The 25,779-nt window shown below is 40.6% G+C and overlaps 2 protein-coding genes across 3 annotated transcripts in view; one reads left to right on the forward strand and one right to left on the reverse strand.

Annotated features, from left to right (window-relative positions):
• Nucleotides 1-363: 363 nt before the first annotated feature.
• Nucleotides 364-19,879, reverse strand: BHMT2 (betaine--homocysteine S-methyltransferase 2). Of its 2 annotated transcripts, XM_004374470.2 has the most exons (8): nt 19,846-19,879; nt 14,059-14,191; nt 11,489-11,580; nt 10,317-10,508; nt 6,147-6,294; nt 5,498-5,680; nt 4,812-5,040; nt 364-517 (listed from the first exon to the last, which is right to left on the reverse strand). In XM_004374470.2, the coding sequence occupies exons 1-8, from the start codon at nt 19,876-19,878 to the stop codon at nt 436-438; spliced, it is 1,092 nt and encodes a 363-aa protein (XP_004374527.1). In that variant the 5' UTR covers nt 19,879; the 3' UTR covers nt 364-435. The 2 variants fall into 2 exon arrangements, with proteins under 2 accessions (XP_004374527.1, XP_023585224.1); XM_023729456.1 differs by lacking the exon at nt 10,317-10,508.
• A 169-nt stretch (nt 19,880-20,048) lies between these two features.
• Nucleotides 20,049-25,779, forward strand: part of DMGDH (dimethylglycine dehydrogenase) — a 97,184-nt gene continuing 91,453 nt past the window's right edge. Inside the window, exon 1 of the mRNA XM_004374471.2 lies at nt 20,049-20,164. Coding sequence (XP_004374528.1) covers nt 20,049-20,164 — 116 coding nt within the window. The remainder of the gene's footprint in view (nt 20,165-25,779) is intronic.

The raw sequence follows: 25,779 nt of genomic DNA on the forward strand, positions 1-25,779 counted from the left end.
TAGCAGATTCATTGCTTTCGTTTAGAGTTCTGGTCTATCTTCCTCAAGCACATAGCTTAATCAACCTGTACTACTTATTACGTTTGGTTCTCAGAGACTTGTGGTTATTCTAAAATGTTAAATTCACCCTAAAAGATTCGCTATTCTTGATTATCTCCAAAAGAAAGAATCGCAGAATTACTAGACAGTAAGTATTTCGAGGGTGAGGGGCCTAGCTCACTCATCTCTGCATCTCCTGTAGCATCGAGCATGGTGCTTAACCATTGCAGTTCAACACGCGTTTGTTGAATTGAGCTAATGGGAATGCAGCACATTAGTTGCTCAGCAGCTGGAAATATCAGGTGGGCTGAGGACCAAGGTGAGAAGGGGTTCCAGATAGGATTTGAGTGAGATTTCCTTCTGCTCTATTATTTCAGTGTTTTCATTCATCACTTCTTAGGCATCTGGCTTTGACAGCGAAGGACAGAACGGTCTGCCTGAAGCTGGCAGCAGATTTTCCCAATGTTCCCTTCTAGCCCTGGGTTGGAAAAAAAAAAAAAAACATATATATACACACACACACATATATACATATATATATATACACACACTCATATATGTATGTGTGTGTATATATGTATGTATGTATATACACACACATACATTATGTATATGTATATACATACATGCATATATTATACTTAAACAGATTAATATTTATTTTTAAGTCCAACATGTCATAAATATATATTTGCCAAATACACTTAAGTTTGGTGGATGATCAAGCTAAACTGGAACTTTAGTTTCAACATACAGCTAGAAAAACTATGTCCATATACATTAATGCCAGTGGCCTTTCTCACATTTATATCTTCAATAACAATCATTAGATTTTATACCACCTTCCAGAAAAAGACAATATATTTGAATTTTGCTTTTTTTGTGTGTGTGTGTGAATTACTTTCATTCTGAAATTTCTAGCAGAGTCTTCTAACTCTATTTAGTATTTTAACATAATGACAAGTTCATGAAGACAAAGTTTTTAAATAGATGAAACAAAGTATAATTCTTCAAAAAGTAACTAACAACCCAAAAAACCCACTGCCATTGAGTGGATTCTGACTCATAGCGACAGAATACAAATTACTTTTTTTAGTATTTGTTCTTTATTTTGAGACAATGAAAGAAGAGTACGAAGGTTCCTGGTCACAGACCTTTGCATTAAATATATTTTTACAGTTTTTTACTCTTTACTTACAAAACAAGGGATAAATATTTTTAGATGATAAAAATGTCAGAAACCTGGGGTTTATACAGGTTTCTGTGTAACCATAAATTTCTGCAAACATCAGTAGGTTTGGAAGTTCAGAGTGCAAGGAGTGCCTGGCTTTAGTCTACAGAATTATGTTTTTTCTTTAAGAAATGATGGTTACTGCATTTTAAGGATCCCTAGAAGATGATCGTTAAAATAAGCTATTTCTCACTTATTTAAGCTATTTTAATCATCACCAAAGTATGTTTTCTTTACCTTTAATTATATTTATATTTCGTACTTTTTTTTCCCTTATAAGTGTGGTATCTATCAAAGCTATCCATATCTCCTAGAAGATAGGTTTGGCTAAATGATTTCTTGCCTACTTTTACAATCTAAATAAATTTACAATAAGAAAGTTGTTTCAGCTCAAAAATGAAGACTTCCAAATCCCACAAAAGACAAAGATATGGAAAATATGGCAGAAAAATTAAGAGACAGAGAGGAATGATCTAGAAAGTCTAACATCTAACATATGTCTCAGAAAAACAGAATAAAGAACATGAAAAAAAATCCATAATCAAAGAAATGACAGAAAAACTTTCCAAAGCTAAAGAAAGATTAAAGGATTAAAATTTTAAGATTGAAAGGCTTACCAAGTACTAAACTATATCAGTTAAAACACACACACACACACACACACACATTTAGACATGTCTTCCTGAAATTTCAGAATGGCAAGGATACATGAAGGATCTTAAGAATTTTCAGAGAGAATGAAAAAGGTTCCTACAAAGAAATTTGAATCAGGTTAGCTTCAGCGTACTTAACAACACTAAAGTTTAGAAGAAAATGGAACAAAGACTTCAAAATTCTGAGGAAATATACTTTTTAACCTAGAATTCTATATCCAGCCAGAATATCAATCAGGTGTGATGGTAAAATAAAGCAAATTTCAACATACAAGAACTCAGAAAGTTTAGGTCACATGTATCTTTTCTGAAAAATTTACTTGAGTATGTGTTCCAGCAAAATAAGAAATCTGTGGCAGCACTGAAAACAACTTTGATCTCTGCTCTGGGAAGTGTAATTGACTGATAGTACCAGCTACCACATGTTTTTGCAGAGGGCCATGTTTCCCTTGGGCTGCTCTCAAGTCAATGATACAGGATGACAGGGATAGTAATGTAGGCCCATTCCTTCATATGCAGGACTCCTCTGGCATCTGACTTTGGCTCCAAGACCTCCTCATCCCCTATCAGCTTGGTCAAAACATTCTTAGAACTGTGCAGACTCCTCCTACCTAACCCTCTTTCCTTTCTTCTCTCCTTCACAAGGCTCAGATCTACATCTCAGTATGATAGCTTTCTCTACCTTTTTTGGTTCCCTCCCGATTTTCCCTCACAGATGTTTTCCCCAGTAAATCTCTTGTATGTCTAATCCTGTCTTGGCATATACTCCACAAATGATTTGAACTAACACAAAATCCAAGAAAGAGCAGAATATGGAATCAGAGAAGCAGTGAACTGAACCCAAAAGTGTAATGTAAAATCATCAGGATGCTAACTGTACCTATGACCAGAAAGCAGTGATCTAAAACAGAACAGTAGTTCAGGGGCCCCAAGAAAAATGTCTTCAATAATAAAGTGGATTGACTATAAGAAATAGTATAATTTGGAAACTGGAAGGAGAAGGTGAAGGCCTCTTATTCTCCTGTCAGCAATGAAAAAGGAAGTTAATTAGAAATTCCCAGAAAATCAAATGTTATACAAAGAAAGTCATAGTCCAAGCATGAAGCAAATTAAAATATGGCATGAATTTGGACAACTCATGTAATATAAGAGAATTCATTTGACCTTGATGCTTGAAACATTTGCCTTCAAATGGCTCAAATTTTGTCAAGTAGGATTATTTCTCTTTCCCCATAGCTCCATTCATACCACTTGGTTCTGCAGTAAATAATGTTTAGAAAATCAATTTGACGGGATGTTGGATTGGAAGTTTTATATTGAAGGCACTGAGATAGTTACAGATATCAGGTATCAAAGTGAGCTGCAAGATAGACCACACTGCAGAAATTTCCAAGTAGGTACCCTAGAATGAGTCAGATGACTTACCAGACTCTACAGTGGAAAATCTGGAACACAAGAGAACAAGGGGCTGGCTACTTTGCTTGTGAGCAGAGAGGATGCTGTTATATTGGGATCAGATCACACTCTCAGAGTATAACTGGATAAAGGAAGGGTGAAAGGTCCTCTAGACAGTTTTGAGCCTGATGGAGAGAGAGCCAGCTTGGAGGTATTTTCAAAAAAATCACTGGGAAGGACAAAGGGACCCCCAGGCCTGAGGGGGAAGCAGCTATCAGGAAAAAACGCAGTGCCTGTGGTGTAAGAGGTAAAGACAAAAGTTCCCAGTGGAAGCTTCTGAGGAACCATGGAAGTGCTCGAGAAGATCTGCCAGGCCCAGAGAATGCAGTCTTCCTGTTAGATGCCAGCCAAGTAATACACATTTTATTTTCCTTTTCTGTCCTCTCCTTAATTTGATTCCAAAGAGGTCAAAAACCATGGTAAGTAAGTAAGATGGGAGGGAGGATTGGAAGCATAAGGCTTCAAGGAAAGAGAGAAGGACCCTACAGACTTTCTCTGGCTTCCTGTCTGCTGAAGGCTTCCACTGGAAAACATGAAAAGTTTTAAGTTTGAAACATGTTCTGAGTTTTGATTTTACATGGAACTGAACACTTTTAAAAAATGAACTGAGACTGTGTTTGCAAAGTAAAGTGATCATGGAACTTTCTGTTACCTAAAAGTACCCAGAAAAGCCCTGGGACATGTCAATACTTTCACACAGAGGCAGAAGAAGGTATGGAACAGGTTTAAAGAGATAAAGGGAGACAAAAATAAGGTTGAGTTCTGATTACATTTCATGAGTCCTGTTTAATATTACAGATATAATAATATTATAAACGTTCTTCACTGATTCCACATTTTTAGAATCAATCTCCAGACCAAGTATGGAAGACTTAATTATTACTACAGAAAAGAACATATTAGTTATAAACTTTGGTGATATAAAAATAATGGTAATAACTTAAAGAAACCAAGTGGTAGATAGTGGGGAAAAGTAAGAGAAGCAGAAGGGAGTCAATTCTTATTTTACAGAAAGTGGAGTCAAGAGATACTGTCTAATATTGATGGATTAAGAAAAAGGTGGTTAAATGTGTAATTTAAACTTACAATCAACTGAAGAAATAAAATGTAATAAATCAAAATTGGGAAAAGAAGAATGGGGAACAGGGGAAGATTATGTGAATTAAATTCCTTAGCTTTTATAAGAGATAAAATCAATAATTACTGCTTAAAATTGATAAAATGACAAATAGAGATACAAGACCTCAAAACCCAAATGGCAAATGGGTTAGCTCTGGGCCTGGGACTGGTGTCGGGAGGCAACTTTTACTTTTCATTTTATGCACTGCTATACTGTTTGAGTTTTTATCACCAGGTACATACATAACTTTTATAACAGTAAATAAAATGAGATTAAGGGAAAACAGTAAGAATGTTAATTAAAAAATTCCTACCTTGCTCTAATCCAGGGTTTGGTGTGCATGTCCAAACCACTTCCCCAGCTGCCATGTTTTTCTGAAGCCGGTGGCAAAAATCCCCTTTCTGGGGCCAGCTCCTCTGCAATTGCCCTGATGTGGTAGGGCTCAAACCCACAGCAGCCGCCAATGTACCTGATACCCAGGTTGTAGGCCTCTCTGGCGTACTTTTGAATATCCCATCTGGTTGCAACTCTGGGCTCCAGTGCTGTAATATAATAGTTATGACATTTCTGTTACCATCCTTGTTTTCAAAGGCCAGTGCTCTGATGGATGTTTTCTCCCCCCAGTAAAAAACTATAAACTTTAGATTACGTTCTCTTTAAATAGCTCATTTTTGGCTAGCATTGTATGTTTTTGTTTTATGAAGTCTCATCTTCTCAGACTGTACAGCTTATGTTGTTGTGTGCTGTTGAGTCAATTCTGACTCATGGCACCCCGATATGACAGCGTAGAACTGCCCCATAGGGTTTCCTAGGCTGTAATCTTTATTGGAGCAGATTGCCTGGTCTTTTCTCCTAAAGAGTGGCTGGTTGGTTCAAATTGCTAACCTTTCAGTTAGCAGTCGAGTACTTAACCATTGCACCACCAGGGCTCCTTGTACAACTTATAGTTGTTTCAATTTTGTTACAACAGGAAACCACAAAGATTTTCCATAAGCTTACCAAAGGGGTATTCTGGGAGATCCAAAAACCCTCCTTTGCCACAGTCAGGTGTGTGGAATCCCAGGGACTGTACAATCAGGTGCGCTTTCAACCCTGCAGCCTGAAGGCCTTCCTTCATGAGTTTCATTGTCCTCAAGCTGGTGCTGGGTCCAAATCGGCAGTTCACACCAACGATTGAAGCCCCTAAGCAAAGAAATGAAGAACTTTAAAATTTTATTTACTTACTTGTTTGTTTAGTCTTTTTTTTTTTAAACAGTTGAAGGTAATTTACTTGTTGCAATGGAGTTGACTCTGAATCATGGTGACCCCATCTATGTGTGTCAGAGTAGAACTATGCTCCATATGGTTTTCAGTGGCTGATTTTTCAGAAGTAGATCGACAGGGCTTTCTTCCAAAGCACCTCTGGGTGGGCTGGAACCACTAATCTTTTGGTTAGCAGCCGAACGTTAACCGTTTGCACCACCCAGGGATTCCAGACGGTATGTCAGGGATTAGCTACTCCCCTCTCCTCCCTCAAGTTTTACAGATAACACCACTGATTCAAGTTAACGCTTCTATTTTTGAATTGCTCTCACAATACTAAGCAAACCTGGTTGAGTTTCCTAAACAACAAGTTAGTTGCTTATTGCATATTATGGATCCAAATTACCTGCCTTCACCAGTTTAACGGCACATTCTCCGGGTGGTACATCATGCATGTCTCCCTCTGGGCCTATGCACATGGTAGCTGCCACGGGTTTACCAGCTTCCTTTAGGACTTCCACAGCCCACACGGCTTCCTCAGCATGCTCAAAATACTAAGAGAAGTTTCAGTTTTTCTACTGGTCCAAATATAAAGCAGATTTTGAATGATAGAACTGCACTGTTATAAAACAGTTATAAAAATTACCAGATACATAGTATGTGATAAAACTTGTTAAGGAATGGGCCTCTATCAGACTGACTAAAGAATACACTTCCGAGCAAATATTTTACTTACTTTAACAATAACACAGATTTTCACTCAGGGATCACCTGCACACTGAGAATGACAACTTAGGGGAAAAAAACTCACAAAGGTCTTTAAAGTCATTGAGTATTGAAAATCATAGTTTTTATTTATTTATTTTTTTGTGATAAAACTACATATAACAAAACGTTTGCCATGACAACATTTTTTATACGTGCAGTTCAGTGATATTAATTTACATTCATCATGTGGTCCAATCATTACCACTATCTGTTTTTAAATTTTTCCATCTCAAAAACTTAGTGACCCCTAAGCAATGACTCCCCTTTTCTCCCTCTGTCTTGCCCCTGGTAACCACTAATAAACGTTGGTCTCTATACATCTGTCAAATTCTAGATATTTCATATAAGTAGGATCATATAGTATTTGTCCTTTTATGAGTGACTTGCTTCACTAAGCATAATGTCTTCAAGCTCCATCCATATTGTAGCATGTATCAAGACTTCATTTCTCTTACCGGCTGAGCAGTATTCCATTTTATGTACATACCACATTTATTTATCCATTCATCTGCTGATGGACATTTAGGTTGTTTCCACCTCTTGGCTATTGTGAACAGTGGTGCAATGAACATCGGTGTACAAATACCCATTTGTGTTCCTGCTTTTGGGCATATACCTAGGAGTGGAATTGTTAGGTCATATGGTAATTCTGGAGCCCTGGTAGTGCAGTGGTTAAGAGCTCGGCTGCTAACCAAAAGATTAGCAGTTTGAATCCACCAGCTGCTCCTTGGAAACCCTATGGGGCAGTTCTACTCTGTCCTATGTTTAACTTTTTGAGGAATTACCAAACTGTTTACCACAGTGGCTAAAATCACAGCTTTAAGGGGACAAAACTTTTACTAACCAATCTAAGACTTATCTTTAATGGAACTGGGGTAATCTCTGAAAAATAGTTTATCGTGCTTTATACTTTTAAAGTGCTTTTATATTCACTTCCAGTTAGATATTTACAAGTGCTCCATGAAGTAGGAAGGGAAATACGATGATTTCCACAGATAAGGACATCGAGGCAAACAGTGGGAAGGGATAGCTACTCAGTTACTTTGCCAATGGTGGATCAAACACTTTGATAAACCCATGACATTTGCAGAGGTGCTTCTCCAGTAATGCGCTTAAGTGCCACAGTTGAAAAGCTGTCTTTAAGATAAGTGGAGAAAAGCCAGCATAAGTCTCCCTGATTTCTCTCTTTGACTTAGATTCTGCAGCAACAGTGTGTGTGGAGTGATAGAGTCAAAGAGGGGTTCTTAAACAACAAAACATTTGTGTTCCCATCCATTTGGAGAAGAGATAGGGCAGAGCTAGCACAGAATTTGTTCTACTCTGCAAATGGTTGTTACCAGATTGGTTAGCCAGGTTTGGAGCAGTGGTGAGCCTTGGTAAGATTGATGAGTCAATGGATAGTGATAAATATTTCAATAGGTTCAATAGAGACATTAGGAAAATCGCAGTTTGGACAGAGTCTATTGCCCTTGCTTAGGGTAAAGATCTGGGTGTGAGGGCTTATCCCCAGGCAGCAGCAGTTGTTATGGGAAACAGGTATTCAGAGTTGTTTTTTTTTTTTTTTCTTGGTACTTTAGATGAAGGTTTACAGAACAAACTACCTTCTCATTAAACAATTAGTACACATACTGTTTTGTGACATTGGTTACCAACCCCACGACATGTCAACACTCTCCCTTCTCAACCTTGGGTTCCTTATTACCAGCTCTCCTGTCCCCTCCTGCCTTCTAGTCCTTGCCCCTCGGCTGATGTGCCCCTTTATTCTCGTTTTGTTTTATGGGCCTGTCTAATCTTTGGCTGAAGGGTGAACCTTAGGAGTGACTTCGTTACTGAGCTAAAAGGGTGTCCGGGGGCCATACTCTCGGGGTTTCTCCAGTCTCTGTCAGGCCAGTAAGTCTAGTCTTTTTTTGTAGGTTAGAATTTTGTTCTACATTTTTCTCCACCTCTGTCCAGGACCCGCTATTGTGATCCTTGTCAGAGCAGTTGGTGGTGGTAGCCAGGCACCATCCAGTTATAGTGGACTCAGTCTGGTGGAGGCTGTAGTACCTGTAGTCCATTAGTCCTTTGGACTAATCTTTCCCTTGTGTCTTTGGTTTTCTTCATTCTCCCTTGCTTCAGATGGGGTGAGACCAGTGGAGTATCTTAGATGGCCACTCACAAGCTGTTAAGACCCCAGACGCTACTCACCTAAGTAGAATGTAGAACATTTTCTTTATATAAGTCTTATGCCAGTTGAGCTAGATGTTCCCCGAGACCATGGTCCCCACACCCTTAGCCCAGTAATTTGCTCCCTCAGGCAGTTTGGGCGTGTCTATGGAGCTTCCATGACCTTGCCTTGGACAGGCTGTGCTAGCTTCCCCAATATTGTGTACTTTCTCACCTTTCACCAAAGTTACCACTTATCTACTGTCTATTTAGTGTTTTTCCATCCCCACCCCTCCCCTCCCTCGTAACCATCAAAGATTGTTTGTGTGTAAACCTTGTCATAAGTTTTTATAGTAGTGGTCTCATACAATATTTGTCCTTTTGTGATTGACTTATTTCACTCAGCATAATGCCCTCCAGATTCGTCCATGTTGTGAGATGCTTCCCAGATTCATCATTGTTCTTTATTATTGTGTAGTACTCCATTGTGTGTATGTACCATAGTTTGTTTATCCATTCATCTGTTGATGGGCATCTAGGTTGTTTCCATCTTTTTTGCTACTGTGAACAGTGCTCCAGTGAACATGGGTGTGCATATGTCTATTCATGTGACGGCTCTTATTTCCCTAGGATATATTCCTAGGAGTGGGATTGTTGGATCATATGGTATTTCTATTTCTAGCTTTCTAAGGAAGTGCCGTATCGCTTTCCAAAAATGGTTGTACCATTTTGTATTCCTACTAGCAGTGCATAAGAGTTCCAGTCTCCCTGCAGCTTCTCCAACATTTGTTATTTTCTGTTTTTTTTTGTTTTAATTTGTGCCAGTAATGCTGGGATGAGATGGTTTCTTATTGTGGATTTAATTTGCATTTTGGTATTGAGGGCTTTTTTTTGGAGGTTTAAAAAAAAAAAAAAAAACCTGTTGCCACTAAGTCGATTTCAACTCATATCAACCCTATAAGACAGAGTAGAACTTCCCCGTAGGGTTTCCAAGGAGCAGCTGATGGATTCAAACTGCTGACCTTTTGGTTAGCAGCCCAGTTCTTAACCACTGTGCCACCAGGGCTGGAGGTAGAGGGAGGATAATGTTCTAAGCCTTCATATCCAATCACTAACCAATTCCTACTGATTCCTTCTTCTAAATAGCACTGATATGTTATCACACAAATGGAAGCAGAGCAGTGAGAGTGAGCAAGGCATGAATGGAGGAGGGAAAGAAAATGACCAGGTATTTGAGTAGCATGGTGAGGTCTGGATGAGCCCGAGCAGACATCTACCTCCTACACTTTGCTCCTTCAAGGCCTCCAGTCTATATCCTCACACCTTCCAGACCTGGTTTTTCTTCAGGAGAGGATGGTCCCTGGACCACTGTCCCCTCCTCTCACCCTACACTGTAAGAGATCAGCTGCTTCAACCCCCGAGACCTTAGAAAACCAAAGACTAAGGTCAGGCCTCTCCTAAATCTCTCCTTTGGTTTCACAGAGAGCCTAGTACAGATGTGAGAGGATGGTAACCTCAACTACAGTGCATTTAAATAAACCTTTGACCCTCCACATGGAGGAAATGAGGGCTAAAGCAGTTCAATGCCCTAACAAAAGGTGAAGACTGTGCAGATGATACTTGTCAAAGGGATTTAATCCTTTCCCTCTAATACTAGGCTTACCTCTGCAATTACGAAGTCCACATTTTTCCTGGCAAAAACTTCTAGCTGTAGTCGAAAAATTTTTTTGATTGTAGCTTCATCCTTGTGGTGTTTGTACACTGATGTCTGGGAAATCCCCCCTGCTACCAAAGCATCGCCTTTTCCAGCCACTTCCCTGGCGAGGTCACAGGCAGCAGCATTTACATCTTCCCACTGAGATTAGAGAGTACAGAAGGTGAGCTTGGCATTTTAAAGGTAAAATATAATCAATAATGGAGGGAGCTTTGAGCAAGTACGATGAGTACAAGTCTCTGGTTTAAACTGCAATAGGAGAAGATCAGCAGGGTTGGGTACCATCTCCTCTGCTACCGGTGACCTTATCTTTCCATTACTGTACTCACCACACTGGATTTTAATGACTGTTTATTTGTCTATGACACTTGACTATAAGCATCTTCAGAATAGGGTCTATGCTTTTGTTATCATCTTTGAATCTAGCAGACAGCATAGTGAATAGAGTACAAACATCTAGCATAGTGAACGGACTATATAACAGGTACTCAGTAAATGCTGGTTGCTTGAATGAATAAACGAGCATTCACATATACAAGCATTAACCCGTTACATTTGCAGAATATTTTACAATTCTTTCATATCCTTCATCTTATCTACTCTTCTCAACACCGCCATGAGTTGACACATTACTCTTATCTCCATTTTGCAGAGAGAAAACTGATGCTCAATACAGTTAGTGTCTTGCATAAAATCACGGAGTTAATAGGTGGCAAAATTGCATATCAAACACAATTCTTCTCATTCTAAACCAGTGCTGTGTTCCCCAGGGTCACTGTGTCTCCAGGTGGACAAGACAGAAAAGAGGAATGTGAAACGAGAAAAGGTAAAAAGGAGATCTACAAAGTGTTCTTTCTCTCCAAAAAAAGAAAAGCACAGAAGGTTGGCCATGCCATCCTAGTAATCTATTCTTCCCCAATCGTACCCCTCCTCCTCCCTTACCTAAAGGGACAGAAAAAAGCTCATTCATTTAGGATATATATTTATATAATAACTAATTAATAAATAGATATTTTATGTGGATTTTGTCAATAAAGTGTGGTAACACATCATGTTGATTTCACAGCTTGCCATCAAGAGGTTATTTTTATTATAGACGATTCTCTCTCCTGCATATTTACCTTGCTTTCCATATTGTCTTCACTGGCCGAGAAGGTGAAAGTCTGCATGACATTTGATCCTGCTCTCAAGAATTCCATGTGAAGCTGACGAACTACAGAGTAGTTGTTTTTTTAAAATTGAAATAAAAGAAATTAAAAATCATGGATGCTATCATTTTCAGCAGCAGCAGCAGGTCAACCACTCACATCTTTTTCAGTCATACAGTTTCAAATCTAGTACCTATAAAACATTGCAGATTAAGGTCAGTGGAATTCAAAGGCTTCACAGGACATGGCAAAGTGCCAAGCTAGGACTGTTTAGATAGCCTCATATTGTCCTGCTGATCAGTCCCAATGGCCTGGTGCAGTCAGATGTAGAAATTAAGGTGTGGCTGGCCAATTTTCTCCTAGTCACTTGGTTTAGAGAGTGTTTATTCCTATACTAGTGTTGTGAAGGATGTAGCTGGTCTGCATATAGTCAACACTGGGCAGCTCAGGAAATAGAATGAGGAAATTCTCATTGTGGACAGAATGTACATGGGTAGCGCCCATATCAAACCAATTCAGTAGCAGCACTGGGGAAATACAGAGAGCTTTCCTTGGTTTATCAGAAAGTTCTCTCTCTCTGTCTTCCTCTTTCTGCCTCCCTCTCTGTCTCCCCTCAACTCTCATTTTTTATCCTTGCTTTTTTTTTTTTTTAACACTTTCCTGGTTTAGAAAACGGTCTTCTAAAATTAAGAACAAGTTCTTCTTGGGCCATATAAAAACTTCCTGCCAAGCACCAGAGAGGCACAACTTTGTTCAGTCCTACAACTCTGAATGTAATGAGATAATAACGATAATGGCCACGGAGTACTTAATGATATGCTGGGCATTTCATAGGGATTAACTTTTAAGTCCTCACAACTACTCCATATTGTATCCCCACATAACAGATGATGAAATTGATGCTTGGAGAGTGTTATGGATTGAATTATGTCCCAAAAAATATAGTTGTAAATCTTAACCTCTATGGATTCAATTATGTCCTCCAAAAATGTGTTGTAAATCTTAACCTCTATGCCTGTGGTAATAATCTTGTTTGGGAATGGGTTGTCTGTTATGTTAAAGAGGCAGGATTAGGGTGGGATGTATCTTGAGTCACCACCTTACTAGAAGATGTGACTCCAGGTACCACTTTTACCCCAGTCACCACCTTTATCACCCTTATTCAAGTCAGACCCTTACTTGAGTCACAACATTTACCTTACAAGAGATAAAAGGAAAGAGAAGCAAACATAGAGAGGGATCTCAATACCACCAAGAAGAACAGAGAGGAGCAGAGCATGTCCTTTGGACCTGGGGTCCCTGTGCTGATAACCTCCTAGAACCAGGAGACACAGAGAGAGAACTGTAACACTGGAGACGGCAAGAAGCAGTGGCAGAGAAATGGCAGCAGGAGACCAGGCAGGGGAGACTACCCACAAAGTGAGAGAGAGCTGAGTGCCTTTGGGCCAGAGGCTTCCTAGCAGAGTGGGGTGCCTCTGGGCACTTACTGGTGGATCTAAAGAGTTTTGTAACATTTGCCTGAGCCGGGCAGATGCCAGGCTGAGGGACCAAGGGCCAGAAAGAGGCCTGCCTGTGGACACGGCTGAGAAGAGGCTATTCTGATCTACACGGACCTTCCTTCAGGGCCAAAAGACAGAGAAAGCCTTCCCCTAGTGCCGGTGCTCTGAATTCGGTCTTGTAGCCTCCTAAACTGTGAGACAATAAATTTGTTTGTTAAAGCCATCCACTTGTGGTATTTCTGTTATAGCACCACTAGATAACTGAGAGGTCAAGTGACTTATCCAAGGTCACACAGCTGGTCCATGGAAAAGTCAGGACAGGAACATGGGTTTGTCTGATATACTGTGCATATATGAATAAAATCAGAGTGAAATCAAAAGTTCCATTCTCAGTCTGTATCCTGTTTCACTAATTTTATACTTTGGTTGTATTTTCCCACTATAATTTCTGGGAACAAACACAAAAAAAGTCAGAATAAAAGTTCCAATTTAATGTCATTAGCCAATCCCAACACAATTTCTATTTCCAACTATTTTATTTTTCAGTCAGGAGAATGAGGTAAATATGTGTCCATTTCTTTGCCCCTCCCAACAGAACCTAGTTGTCTGTGCTCTGTTAAGCTCGTGACTATCCTTAATCATATTTATTATGCACGCTGTTATAACATAGTACACAAATTAGCCAGCAGGAGGAATATGAAGCAACAATGGCTTTGCTATTTTAAGTGAACTCTTGGATATCTATCTACATGGTAAATATTCATGGAGCAAATACTAAGATGTATATTTTAGCACTTCCTATATATGAAAATGCAAATGTGTGTGTCTGTGTGTGCACATGCTCGTGTGTGTGTGCATGAGACAGATAGAAAGATCATTTTCTTCTACATGTTTTCAACCCAAGTACTGCACTGTCTCCATATCATGGCAATTTTGGCAAGTGAAACAGTCCTTAGGAAACATCCACTGTTATTTCTTTGTCTTCTCTCAATGAGGTCTAAGTAAAATGTCACCCAGATATTCTTGGGTGATGCCGTCACCAACCTGCATTTGGATGTTCTACTACTGCTTCCGGAGTCCAGCGTCCAGCCTTCACATAGCCCCTCTTTTCCAGAGTTATGAGAAAGCTTCCATCTCCAATTACAACTTCTCCACTGTCCAGACGTTCCAAAATACCCTGAAGAAGAGAGAGAAAAATCACCTAAGTGCTTTTCTTTTCTAAAAGCAGTTTCTAACTTTAGGAAAGGTCGTACTGTGTTCTTAGAGCCCTAGTTTTGTTGAAATCATCAGTGTCTAATAGTATCTCAGACCGAGCATACATTTCTCAGTCAATCCAGGTGCTTATTTTGTGCAACTAAAGTGCTGTGACTATTTTTTCTCAAGTAAAATTTAATCTGAGCCAAATTATAATGAAAATGTTGATTCTGTAATAGTTATTTTAGTTTACAACATGCTTGTGACAGACAGTGCTAGTTACCTAACTAATATGCATTCTTCCCCCCTTTTTTTACTAACGTATTTTATTTGGGGTGACAATAACCCCAACTAAAAAGAAAAATCAATTTCCCAGTCTCCCTTGCTGCTGGGCATGGCCATGTGACATGTGTTGGCCAATGAGAAATAGGTGGAAGTCTACTGAGGATTTCTGGAAAGTTGTGCTTTCCTGATATAGATCCCCTCACCTTCCCTTCCTGTCTCCTCTTCCTTCTGACTAGAATGTCGATATAATGCCTGGAGGTGTAGTGGTCATCTCACAGCCATGTCACTGGAAGCTGCATGCTAACTGGTGGAGCAGACTGATGACAAGAGCCTTGTTTCCAAATGACATCCCTGAGTAGTTGCAGCAGCCATGACTGCCCCCTCCAGCCCTCGTTAGGTGAGAAAAATAAACCTCTCGTTTGTTTAAGCCACTGAACATAATGCTAATGGACACACAATTTCATAATTATGCCCTACATTTGTCCAGCGTATACATATACACGTATATGTTCATATACATGTTATCTTTTGTCCTCAACAACTCTGTGAGCCAGGCAAAGCAGAGTTTTTATTTCCATTTTATAAATGAGAAAATCGGGGCTCAGCAAGGTTAAGTGACTTGTCCGAGACCACAGAGCTAAGTAAATAGAAAAGCGGACTTCAGCTCTTCTAAATTCCTAATCTAGTCTCCTTCTACTCTTGTTGTTGTGTTGTTAGTTGCCTGTCTTAGTTACCTAGCGCTGTTGTAACAGAAATAACACAAGTGGTTGGCTTTAACTAAGAGAAATTTATTCTCTCACAGTCTAGTAGGCCTTAAGTCCAAATTTAGCATACCAGCCCCAAAGGAAGGCTCTCTGTCAGCTCTGGGGGAAGGTCCTTGTCATCAATCTTCCCTTGGTCTAGGAGCTTCTCCACAGAGGAACCCCAGGTCCAAAGGATGCACTCTGCTCCCGGTGCTGCTTTCTTGGTGGTATGAGGTCCCCATGTCTCTCTGCTCCCTTCTCTTATATCTCAAAAGAGATTGGCTTAAGACACAATCTAATCTTGTAGATTGAGTCCTGCTTCATTAACAAAGCTGCCACTAATCCCATCTCATTAACATCGTAGAGATAGGATTTACAACATATAGGAAAATCACATCAGATGACAGAATGGTGGACAACTACACAACACTGGGAATCGTGGCCTAGCCAAACTGACGCACGTATTTTTGGGGGACGCAATTCAATCCATACATTGCCAGAGAGTTGATTCCGACTTGTTCAGCTCACCCATTAACTTACATTAAAGGTGTACCCAAAGAGTTAGCGAAGCACTGTGGTCTGCTTTGTCTGAAACGTGCCTCTCCCAGATATCTTCATGGCTCACCTCCTCACTTCCTTCAGGTCTTTGATCAAGTGTCATCTTTTCAGAGAGGCATTCCCTGACCACCTACATAACATCATAAACACCCCCATGGAAATCCTTCTCTTTTTGTATTGACCACCTTAGTTGAAGATACAATCTTTTATTAAAAAGATACAAGGCCAGTTCATTTCAGCTCTGCCCACAGCTGGCCATACAGTAACACATGGATGGGGGAGAAAAGCCTCCAGGTTCCCTTTCTAACCAGCTGTATCTATTCTGTGAAATCAATATAAATCCCTAAGTTCTTGAATTCAAGGCATACAGCGAGCAGGGCACAGAGACAGCTTACTGGGCTACATGTTAGTATTAGGGTAAAAGCTAAGGGGCTGGAATGCTGTGCTATCACCATGCTCACCAGTAAAAGTCAAAAAGAAGAAAGCCTCTGCCTCTTGGCTACCATCCCCAAAGCACACAGGTACATCTGACTGGGGATGCTAATTCTTACCAGAACTCACGCTGCAGAAGAGTTTGAAGATGACTTAAACTTCCTTTCTCTGCAGTACAAGAAGGTATAAGGCTTGTACTGGAGGCTGGGTACCCTGCTACCGTATGTACAACATCTCCATTTTATTGTACATGTGGTGGGAAGTTGAATGAAGCCCAGCTGTGCTGACCTAAAAACACTATTTTGGCAGAGAGTTCCTGACTCTGGTATTTTTCTGTATTTTACATCTACAGTAGAATTTAAGCTGAATGTAGAAGAAATGTTAGTATTAACCATGATTCTCATCTCTCTCTCTACTCCCTCCATAAAATGGAATTCATTCTCACTTTTGAAACATAAAAAGGACTTAAACTTTAAACTTTTACTGGGACCTTAACACATTCCAGCTATAGTTCTAGGCAACAGAGGTAAGTGTCGGAGTAACACAAGGCTCTGCCCCCATGAAGCTGAAAGTCCAGTTATCTTGGGGAAAGCCAGTAGGTCAACAAATAATTACAGCTCAATGTCATACATAAGTGCTGCACAGGGATATACAAGAGAGAATCAAAGGTATAGTCATTCTAGATAAAGTCTCATTTAGAAAATCTAATACACTTCAATAAGTCAACCATGTTAAGAATCAAATTTAATATTACACATTCCATAATCCTAGGAGGGGGGAAAAACATTGGCATAGAATTTTTGCATAATAGGTTCTACTCTGACACGGACGGGGTCGCCATGAGTCAGAATCGACTTGACAGCAAATGGACTGGACTAATTTCGTGTATCTTCCATTCCTTCATACATCACACCCTAATATAGTATCTGGTTACCTACCCACCTCCTAATTTGGCTGTAAGATGCTTGAGGGCAGGTGACATATCTTATTTGTCTGTGGACCTACCACCTCATACAGCACCTAACAAAGGCCCTTAATAAACTATGCCAAGAGTTGGAGAGGCAGGTCTGTTTTGAAAATGACATGTGTCATATATGCTAAAATTTGATCCTGGAGCAAAAAAAAAAAAAAAATGAGACTTTCAAATAGAAAATTAGCTAGAGTTTTAAGAAAGTTATAGCATATATTTTGACTCTCTTCACGATACCAAGGAATGAATGGTAAGACATTTTTGTCTGTTATCTGATTCTTTTTCCAATATTTAAAGTTTTGCTGATTTTATAAACAGCCATCAGCAAAATAACTAAATTATCAATATTTAAATTCATAGCATCTTTTAGCCTTTACTTCACTGCCACATGCTGTTGTTGTCAGGTGTTGCTGAGTTGGTTCTGACTCATAGCAACCCTATGTACAGCAGAACGCAAAATTGCCGGGTCCTGTGCCATCCTCGCAACGTTGTTATGCTTGAGCCCATTACTGCAACCACTGTGTCAATCCATCTCATTGAGGGTCTTCCTCTTTTTTGCTGACTCTCTACTTTACCTAGCATGATGTCCGTCTCCAGGGACTGGGTCCCTCCTGATAACATGTCCAAAGTATGTGAAACATAGTCTCGCCATTCTTGCTTCTAAGGAGCATTCTGGCTTGACTTCTTCCAAGACAGATTTGTTTGTTCTTCTGGTAGTCCGTGGTATATTCAATATTCTTCACCAACAGCATAATTCAAAGGCATCAATTTTTGGATTCTACAACTAACTGGAGGTGTTGTGTGTGCCAATTAAATACATTCTTAAAAGATATCTGTGTGCTGAGAAGAGAGGTGGAATTAGCTCCTTCCCACTAGCACCTTTGATCTTGGTACCCGTTAACATGGATTAACGTATGATAATACTGGTGTCGTTAGAGCAGAGGCATGGAAAATACTGAACAAGGACAGTATATTTTTAAACCTTAAAAAAAAAAAAAAAAGGAACCATGAAAGTGAACACAGCATTACAGAAAGCTTACAGAAAAAAATCACCAAAATGGTCTTTGCTTTACCTTTTATTAGTCTCATTTCTTCACTGCCCACATTTTACCTTTATAATTATAAAAAAAAATCCAAAACCACGTTTTTTGAAACCTATATCCATATCTTATATAAGTATTACCATTATTGTGCCCTTCCGTATTAAAAAAAAAAAACCAAACCCCTTGCCGTCCAGTCGATTCCAACTCATAGCGACCCTTTAGGACAGAGTCGAACTGCCCCATGTGGTTTCCAAGGAGCAGCTGGTGGATTCGAACTGCCGACCTTTTGGTTAGCAGCCCAGCTCTTAGCCACTGCGCCACAGGGCTCCGCCTTTCCTTATAGTGTTTATGTAAATATTTTACATAGTTGGGATCAGTCTGTGATATAATATCGCCTTTCGTAACTTCATATTGCCAAAGCCCTTTGCCTGTTCCATACTTTTTTAATGACTGCCTAAGCCCTGGTTGTGCAGGAGTTAAGAGCCGGCCGCTAACAAAAGGTTGGCAGTTGAAATCCACCACCCGCTCCTTGGAAACTCTGTGGGGCAGTTCTACTCTGTCCTATAGGGTCGAAATATGGGTCGAAATCCACTCGATGGCAACGGGTTTTTTGGTTTTAATAACTTATTAAGTGGATGAATCTTAAGTTATTTAGTGAGCTCCCACTGTAGGGTATCTTGGTTGCTCCTGTCTAGCATAATTAAATAGGTAGTGTACACTCTCATGCTTGTATCCTTCCTCCCGCTGCCCCCCACCCACACCCCCCTAGCCATTTTGAATTACGGGCTCAGGTGGGTTGCTCTGAGGGGTCCGGGTACGTTCTGCGTCCAAGTTCACGCCTTTATTTTGCTTGGTCATCCCCTTGCTCCCCACCCCGTCCCCCAACACCCAGGGTAGAAATGGGAGGGCAAAACCCACAGGCGGTGGGGAGGTCGAGGGCCTGGCCAAGGAAGGGTGTGGCTAGCAGATGCTGAGCCACACAGGGCGCCGGGGGCGCGCGGCCAGGGGCGCGCGAAGGCGGCTGAATTTGCGCGTGCTCACCCATCCCCGCGGCGGCTCGGGGTGTCCTGGACTAGTTCCAAGGCCGCCCGCGGCTCACAGGTTGAGGCTGCGGCCCTTCCAAAGTGCGCGGAAAGTTTCCACGAGATCTGGGGCCGCGTAAGCCCTAAGACCTGCGGATGCAGGACCGTTGAGGGAAGAAAATGTGAGTGTGGCGTCTGAAGTCCCAAAGCTAGATTTCAAATCCCCGCTGCATCCTGAACTAAGTGGGGACCCTGAGCTAGTCGTCTGAGCCTCAGTTTCCTCATGTGTGAAATGAGGATAATACCTATTAATGAGGGGTTGTGAAAAGGTGGAGATAATTCGCATAAAGCACCATGCAGAGTGCGGGACATTTAGGAAGGGCTCAATAAATACTGATTGTTATCCAGTCCTCACACCGAGGCAGTATCATCACCATGCTCGGTAACCCGTAATCGGGTTAACCGACCTCAGAGCCGGGCCCAACGCCCGGCTTGGTTAGGGGCTGAAGTGGGATTTGACCTCGAGTCGCTCGGAGTCTCCCGGTCAGGAGGGCTGAGGTCCTCACGGCCTCCCGGAAACTCACCTTTCTGTCCCCGGGAACTCCAGCTGCTGCCATGGTGCCGTTACTTCCTCGTGCGTCTGGTGCCAAGGCGCGCGCCAGTCCAGGAGCCCGCCCCTCGTCCGCCCGCCTCTTGGCCGGGAGAGGGTCCTACGGCTGCCCAGACAGCCGCAGTTCCTAGGCGGCGGGCTGACGTCGAAGCGGTTACCCGCGCTCTCGGCTTTGCTATGCTCCGCCTGGGAGCGCAGCGGCTGCGGGGCCTCCCTCTGCGGAGTGTCCCGCTACGGGGCGCAGAACCTGCGCACTCCCTGGGCCACCCGCGCTCAGTCTACACCCAGGAAGGGTGAGTCGGGGTCCCGCCTGCGCATCCGCCGCTAGACACTTGAGGGGGGTGGCAGCGAGGGGCTGAGGCAGTCTCCGCGGTTAGGAGAAATACTGCCCCCTAGAAATGGACTTTCTTCTTGAATTAACTATGTTTTCTTTTCCACGCACAACGGTACAAACTGAAACAGTATCAAAGGATTCCCCATGCAAAGTCCCTTGTGCCACAATCCCTTTCCCCACTCAACAGCTGTCAATAGTGTCTTCTGTATCAATCCGGAGATGGTCTATGCATAGGCAAACACAGGTGTATGCATGTATGTTGTTCTTTGGCTTAAAAAAAAGAAAAAAAGCCAGTTGTGAATTCAGACTCATGGTGACCCCATGTGTACCAGAGTAGAACTGTGCTCCATAGGGTTTTCAATGGCTGATTTTTTGCAAGTAGATCACCAGGCCTTTCTTCTGAGGCACTTCTGGGTGGATTCAACCCTTTCAGTTAGCAGCTGGGGGCGTTAACAAGTTGCACCACCCAGGGACTCCTTTGGCTCACTTACACTTTACTTTTTACAATTATCAATATGTCTTAGAGATTGTTCCATATCATCACATATTCATTTGTGGGATTCTTTTTAACAGCTGCATGATTTTCCATCCTGTCAATATTCCACAGTGTAATTAAGCAATCACCTATTAATTAACGTTTGGATTGTTTCCAGATTTTTGTTACTGAAAACAAGGTGGGCGTGAACATCCTTATGCATGTATCTGGGAGGCTATCTGTAGAATCAATTTCTAAAAGTGAAATTGCTGGAAAAAGCATTTGTGTATTTTAAATATTAAAAGCTAGAGCCAAATTAACCCTCCAAATCTGTGGAGCAATCTGCATGCTCGCCAGAAGCGTGTGAGAGTTTGTTTCCCACATCTTTCCTGGCACCAGGAGTAGCAAACATTTTGATTTTTGCTAAATCTAATAAGTGAAAATGGTTATTTCCCTTTTTTCATTTGTATTTATTTAAATATGAGCAATGCGGAGCATCTTTTGACTTTTTTATGTTGACAGATTATTCGAGACTGCAAGGAAAGTCTTCTGTTTACTAGCATCACTCAGCATTATGAATTGACTCAATATTCATTTTACATGTTCGACCTGAAATTCTGCAATAAAAAAACGTGGTTTTGAGTTCCCTCTGTCTGTCCATCCGTCCGTCCATCGTTTCATTCAACGAGTATTCTCTGGGTGTCTGTAATATGCTAGGCTTATTCCTAGTGCTGGGGATAAAATAGTCACCAAGTTGCAGTGACTGTTCCATCAATTGCACAGGATGTGACCTTACACTTTGGAGTTTCAGTTTCCTCATCTATAAAATGAGGATAATAGTACATGCTTTGCCTAATCACAAGATTGTTGCAAATATTAAATAAGAGAATGAATATAAAAGTGCTTTGTAAACTATAAAACATCACATAACTCATTGCCCTTGAGTTGACTCATAGTGACTCTATAGGACAGAGTAGAACTGCCCCATAGGCTTCCAAGGCTGTAATCTTTACAGAAGCAGACTGCCACATCTTTCTCCTGCAGAGCAGCTGGTGGGTTGAAACTGCCAACTTTTTGGTTAGCAGCTGAGCACTTAACCACTGAGCTTCCAGGGCTCCTTAAAACATCACATAGATGTTTATAATATTAATAATACTTTTTATCCAGTGAAAATTTAAACAGAAATTTGTCCGAATGGACTTGATCTGTTTAGAACTGACTGTACAAATAAATAATTCAGAATTATCCAGAAATTAGATTTTGCTCTCTTCAGTAGTGTGCAGATCTGTAGTGAACAAATAAAAATTTAAATAATTTGTTTCTATTGCATGTTCTTTATATACCCAATTCCAAACTATCAAGATGATGTTTTATTTTGGAAAGCAGTTGGACAAGCACACTGGCAATTAAAAAATTTGCATTTCTAATAGAAGATAGACAACCTGTGCTTCTGCATATCTCTGACTTTGATTTCCAGTGTCTTTACAACCATCTCTGACCACTTCCAAATGGAATTTAAGATAATTTATACACAATTTACAAACACTATACCTGGTTTGAAACCCATTATGGCATGCTGGGCAGAAGGAATAATATACATTCGATAATGCCTTATTGTACATTACCAAACTGAACCTTCACAATCTCATTTTACAGATAAGAAAATTTTGAGTCTCTTGACTAAATTTTCCTAAAATAGTTGATAGTATTGAAGTCTCAAACCCAGGTTTCCTGACCTTAAGTTCTTTATTCTTTGTGTTTTACCTGGCCCTGTCCTGAAAGAAATCATATATGAAATCATATATATATTTTCATTTCAGTGCAAAAAAAGTACCTTTATAATAATTAGTTTGTTACCACTATAATGGTTTCAACTGAAGTACAAGATATCCCCAGGTCATTTAAAAATTTATTTCTATGCAAAGTAGTCAGTAGTCGTAAGTGCATTATTTTATTCCTTACACAGTCCACAAAGAGATGACAAAAGTCATTTAAAAATTGGTTAAACAAAAGTACTGGAACATACTGTGACTCTGTTTTTGTTAGGTGCCATCAAGTCGGTTCTGATTCAGTGACCCTATGTACAACAGAACGAAACACTGCCCAGTCCTGTGCCATCCTCACAATCGTTGCTATGTTTGAGCCCACTGTTGCAGCCACTGTGTCTGTCCATCTCTTTGAGGTCTTCCTCTTTTTTGCTGACCTTCTGCTTTACCAAACATGATGTCCTTCTCCAGGCACTGATCCCTCCTGATAACGTGTCCAAGGTATGTGAAATGAAGTCTCGCCATTCTTGTTTCTGTGGAGCATTCTGGTTGTACTTCTTCCAAGACAAATTTGTTTGTTCTTCTCGCGGTTCATGGTATATTCAGTATTCTTCATCAACACCATAATTCAGATGCATCAGTTCTTCTTCAGTCTTCCTTATTCATTGTCCGGCTTTTGCATGCATGTGAGGTGAATGAAAATACCAGGGCCTGGGTCAGGCACACCTTAGTCCTCAAAGTGACATCTTTGCTTTTTAACACTTTAAAGAGGCCTTTTGCAACAGATTTGCCCAGTGCAATACATCGTTTGATTTCTTGACTGCTGCTTCCATGGGTGTTGATTGTGGATCGAAGTAAAATGAAATCTTTGACAACTTCAATCTTTTTTTAGTTTATCATGATGTTGCTTATAGGCCCACCCAGGTGTGAGTATTTTTTTTTTTTTCTTTATGTTGAGGCGTAATCCACACTGAAGGCTGTAGTCTTTGATCTTCATCAGTAAGTGCTTCAGGTCCTCTTCAACAAGCAAAGTTGTGTCATCTGTATATCACAAGTCGTTAATGAGTCTTCCTGGAATCCTGATGCTGTGTTCTTCATATAGTCCAGTTTCTTGGATTATTTGCTCAGGATACAGATTGAATAAGTACGGTGAAAGGATGTAACCCTGACATACACCTTTCCTGATTTTAAACCACATAGTATCCCTCTGTTCTGTTTGAAGGACTGCCTCTTGATCTATGTGCAGGTTCCTCATGAGCACAATTAAGTGTTCTGGAACTCTCATTTTTTGCAGTGTCATCTATAATTTGTTATGATCCACACAGTCGAGTGCCTTTGCATAGTCAATAAACACAGGTAAACTTCTTTCTGATATTCTCAGCTTTCAGCCAGGATACGTCTGACATCAGCAATGATATCCCTTGTTCCACGTCTTATTCTGAATCCATCCTAAATTTCTGACAGTTCCCTGTAGATGTACTCGTGCAACCATTTTTTAATTATCTTCAGCAAAATTTTACTTGCGTGTGATATTAATGATATTATTCAGTAATTTCTGCATTCCATTGGATCACCTTTCTTTGGAATGGGCACAAATACGGATCAATGAAAATTGGAAGTTGTCAAAAATGAAATGGAACCCTTAAAGATCGATATCCTAGGCATTAGTCAGCTGAAATGGACTGGTATTGGCCACTTTGAATTGGACAATCATGTGGCCTATGATGCAGGGAATGACAAATTGAAGAGGAATGGCATCACAATCATTGTCAAAAAGAATATTTCAAGATCTATCCTGAAATACAATGCTGTCAGTGATACGATAATATCCATATGCCTACAAGGAAGACTAGTTAATACCACTATTATTCAAATTTACATAGCAACCACTAATGCCAAAGATGAAGAAATGGAAGATTTTTACCAATTTCTGCAGTCTGAAATTGATCAAACATGCAAATTGATCAAGATGCATTGATAATTACTGGTGATTGGAATACGAAAGTTGGAAACAAGAAGAATCAGTAGTTGGAAGATATGGTCTTGGTGATAGAAACGATGCTGGAGATCACATGATAACATTTTGCAAGCCCAATGACTTATTCATTGCAAATATTGTTTTAACAACATAAATGGCAGCTATACATTTGGACCTTGCCAGATGGAATATGTGGGAATCAAATCAACTACATCTGTGGAAAGAGATGATGGAGAAGCTCAATATCATCAGTTAGAACAAGGCCAGGGCCGACTTTGGAACAGACCATCAATTGCTCATATGCAAGTTCAAGTTGAAGAAAATTAAAACCAGTCCACTAGAGCCAAACTACAACCTTGAATATATACCACCAGAATTTAGAGACCATCTCAATAATAGATTTGATACATTGAACATTAATGACCAAAGACTGGATGAGCTGTGGAATGACATCAAGGACATCATGTATGAAGAAAGCAAAAGTCATTAAAAAGACAGGAAAGTCACAACAGGACCAGAGCAAAAGCTAAGAAACCTCCTAAACACTTCGAGGGACAGAGTAGCTGGGGCTGGGGCCTGGGGACCATAGTTTTGAGGAACATCTAGGTCAATCGGCATAACAAAGTTTATTAAGAAAATGTTCTGCATCACACTTTGGTGAATGGCATCTGGGGTCTTAAAAGCTTGCAAGCAGCCATCTAAGATGCATCAATTGGTCCCAACCCGCTTGGAGCGAAGGAGAATGAAGAACACCAAAGACACAGGGAAAATATTAGCCCAAGAGACAAAAGGTCCACGTAAACCAAAGACTCCATCAGCCTGAGACCAGAAGAACTAGATGGTGCCCGGCTACCACCAATAACTGCCCTGACAGGGAACACAACAGAGAGTCCTGGATGGAGTGGGAGAAAAGTGCAGACCAGAACTCAAATTCACATAAAAAGGCCAGACTTAATGGTCAGAGACTGGAGGAACCCTGAAACTGTGGCCTCCGGATGCTCTGTTAACCCAGAACTAAAACCATTCCTGAAGCCCACTCTTCAGACAAAGATTAGACTGAACTATAAAACAAAAAATAATACACGTGTGCTTCTTAGTTCAAGTAGATACACGAGACAAAATGGGCGGCTCCTGTCCGGAGGCGGGATGAGAAGGCAGGAAGGGACAGGAACTGGTTGAATGGACACAAGAAACCTGGGGTGGAAAGGGAGAGTATGCTGTTACCTTGTAGGGATTGCAACTAATGTCACATAACAATATGTGTATAAATTTTTGTATGAGAAATTGAGCTGTAGACTTTCCAATAAAGCACACACACACACACACACACACACACACACACACACACACACACA

Source organism: Trichechus manatus, unplaced genomic scaffold (assembly GCF_000243295.1).
Source record: "Trichechus manatus latirostris isolate Lorelei unplaced genomic scaffold, TriManLat1.0 scaffold00029, whole genome shotgun sequence".
NCBI classification, from domain to species: domain Eukaryota; kingdom Metazoa; phylum Chordata; class Mammalia; order Sirenia; family Trichechidae; genus Trichechus; species Trichechus manatus.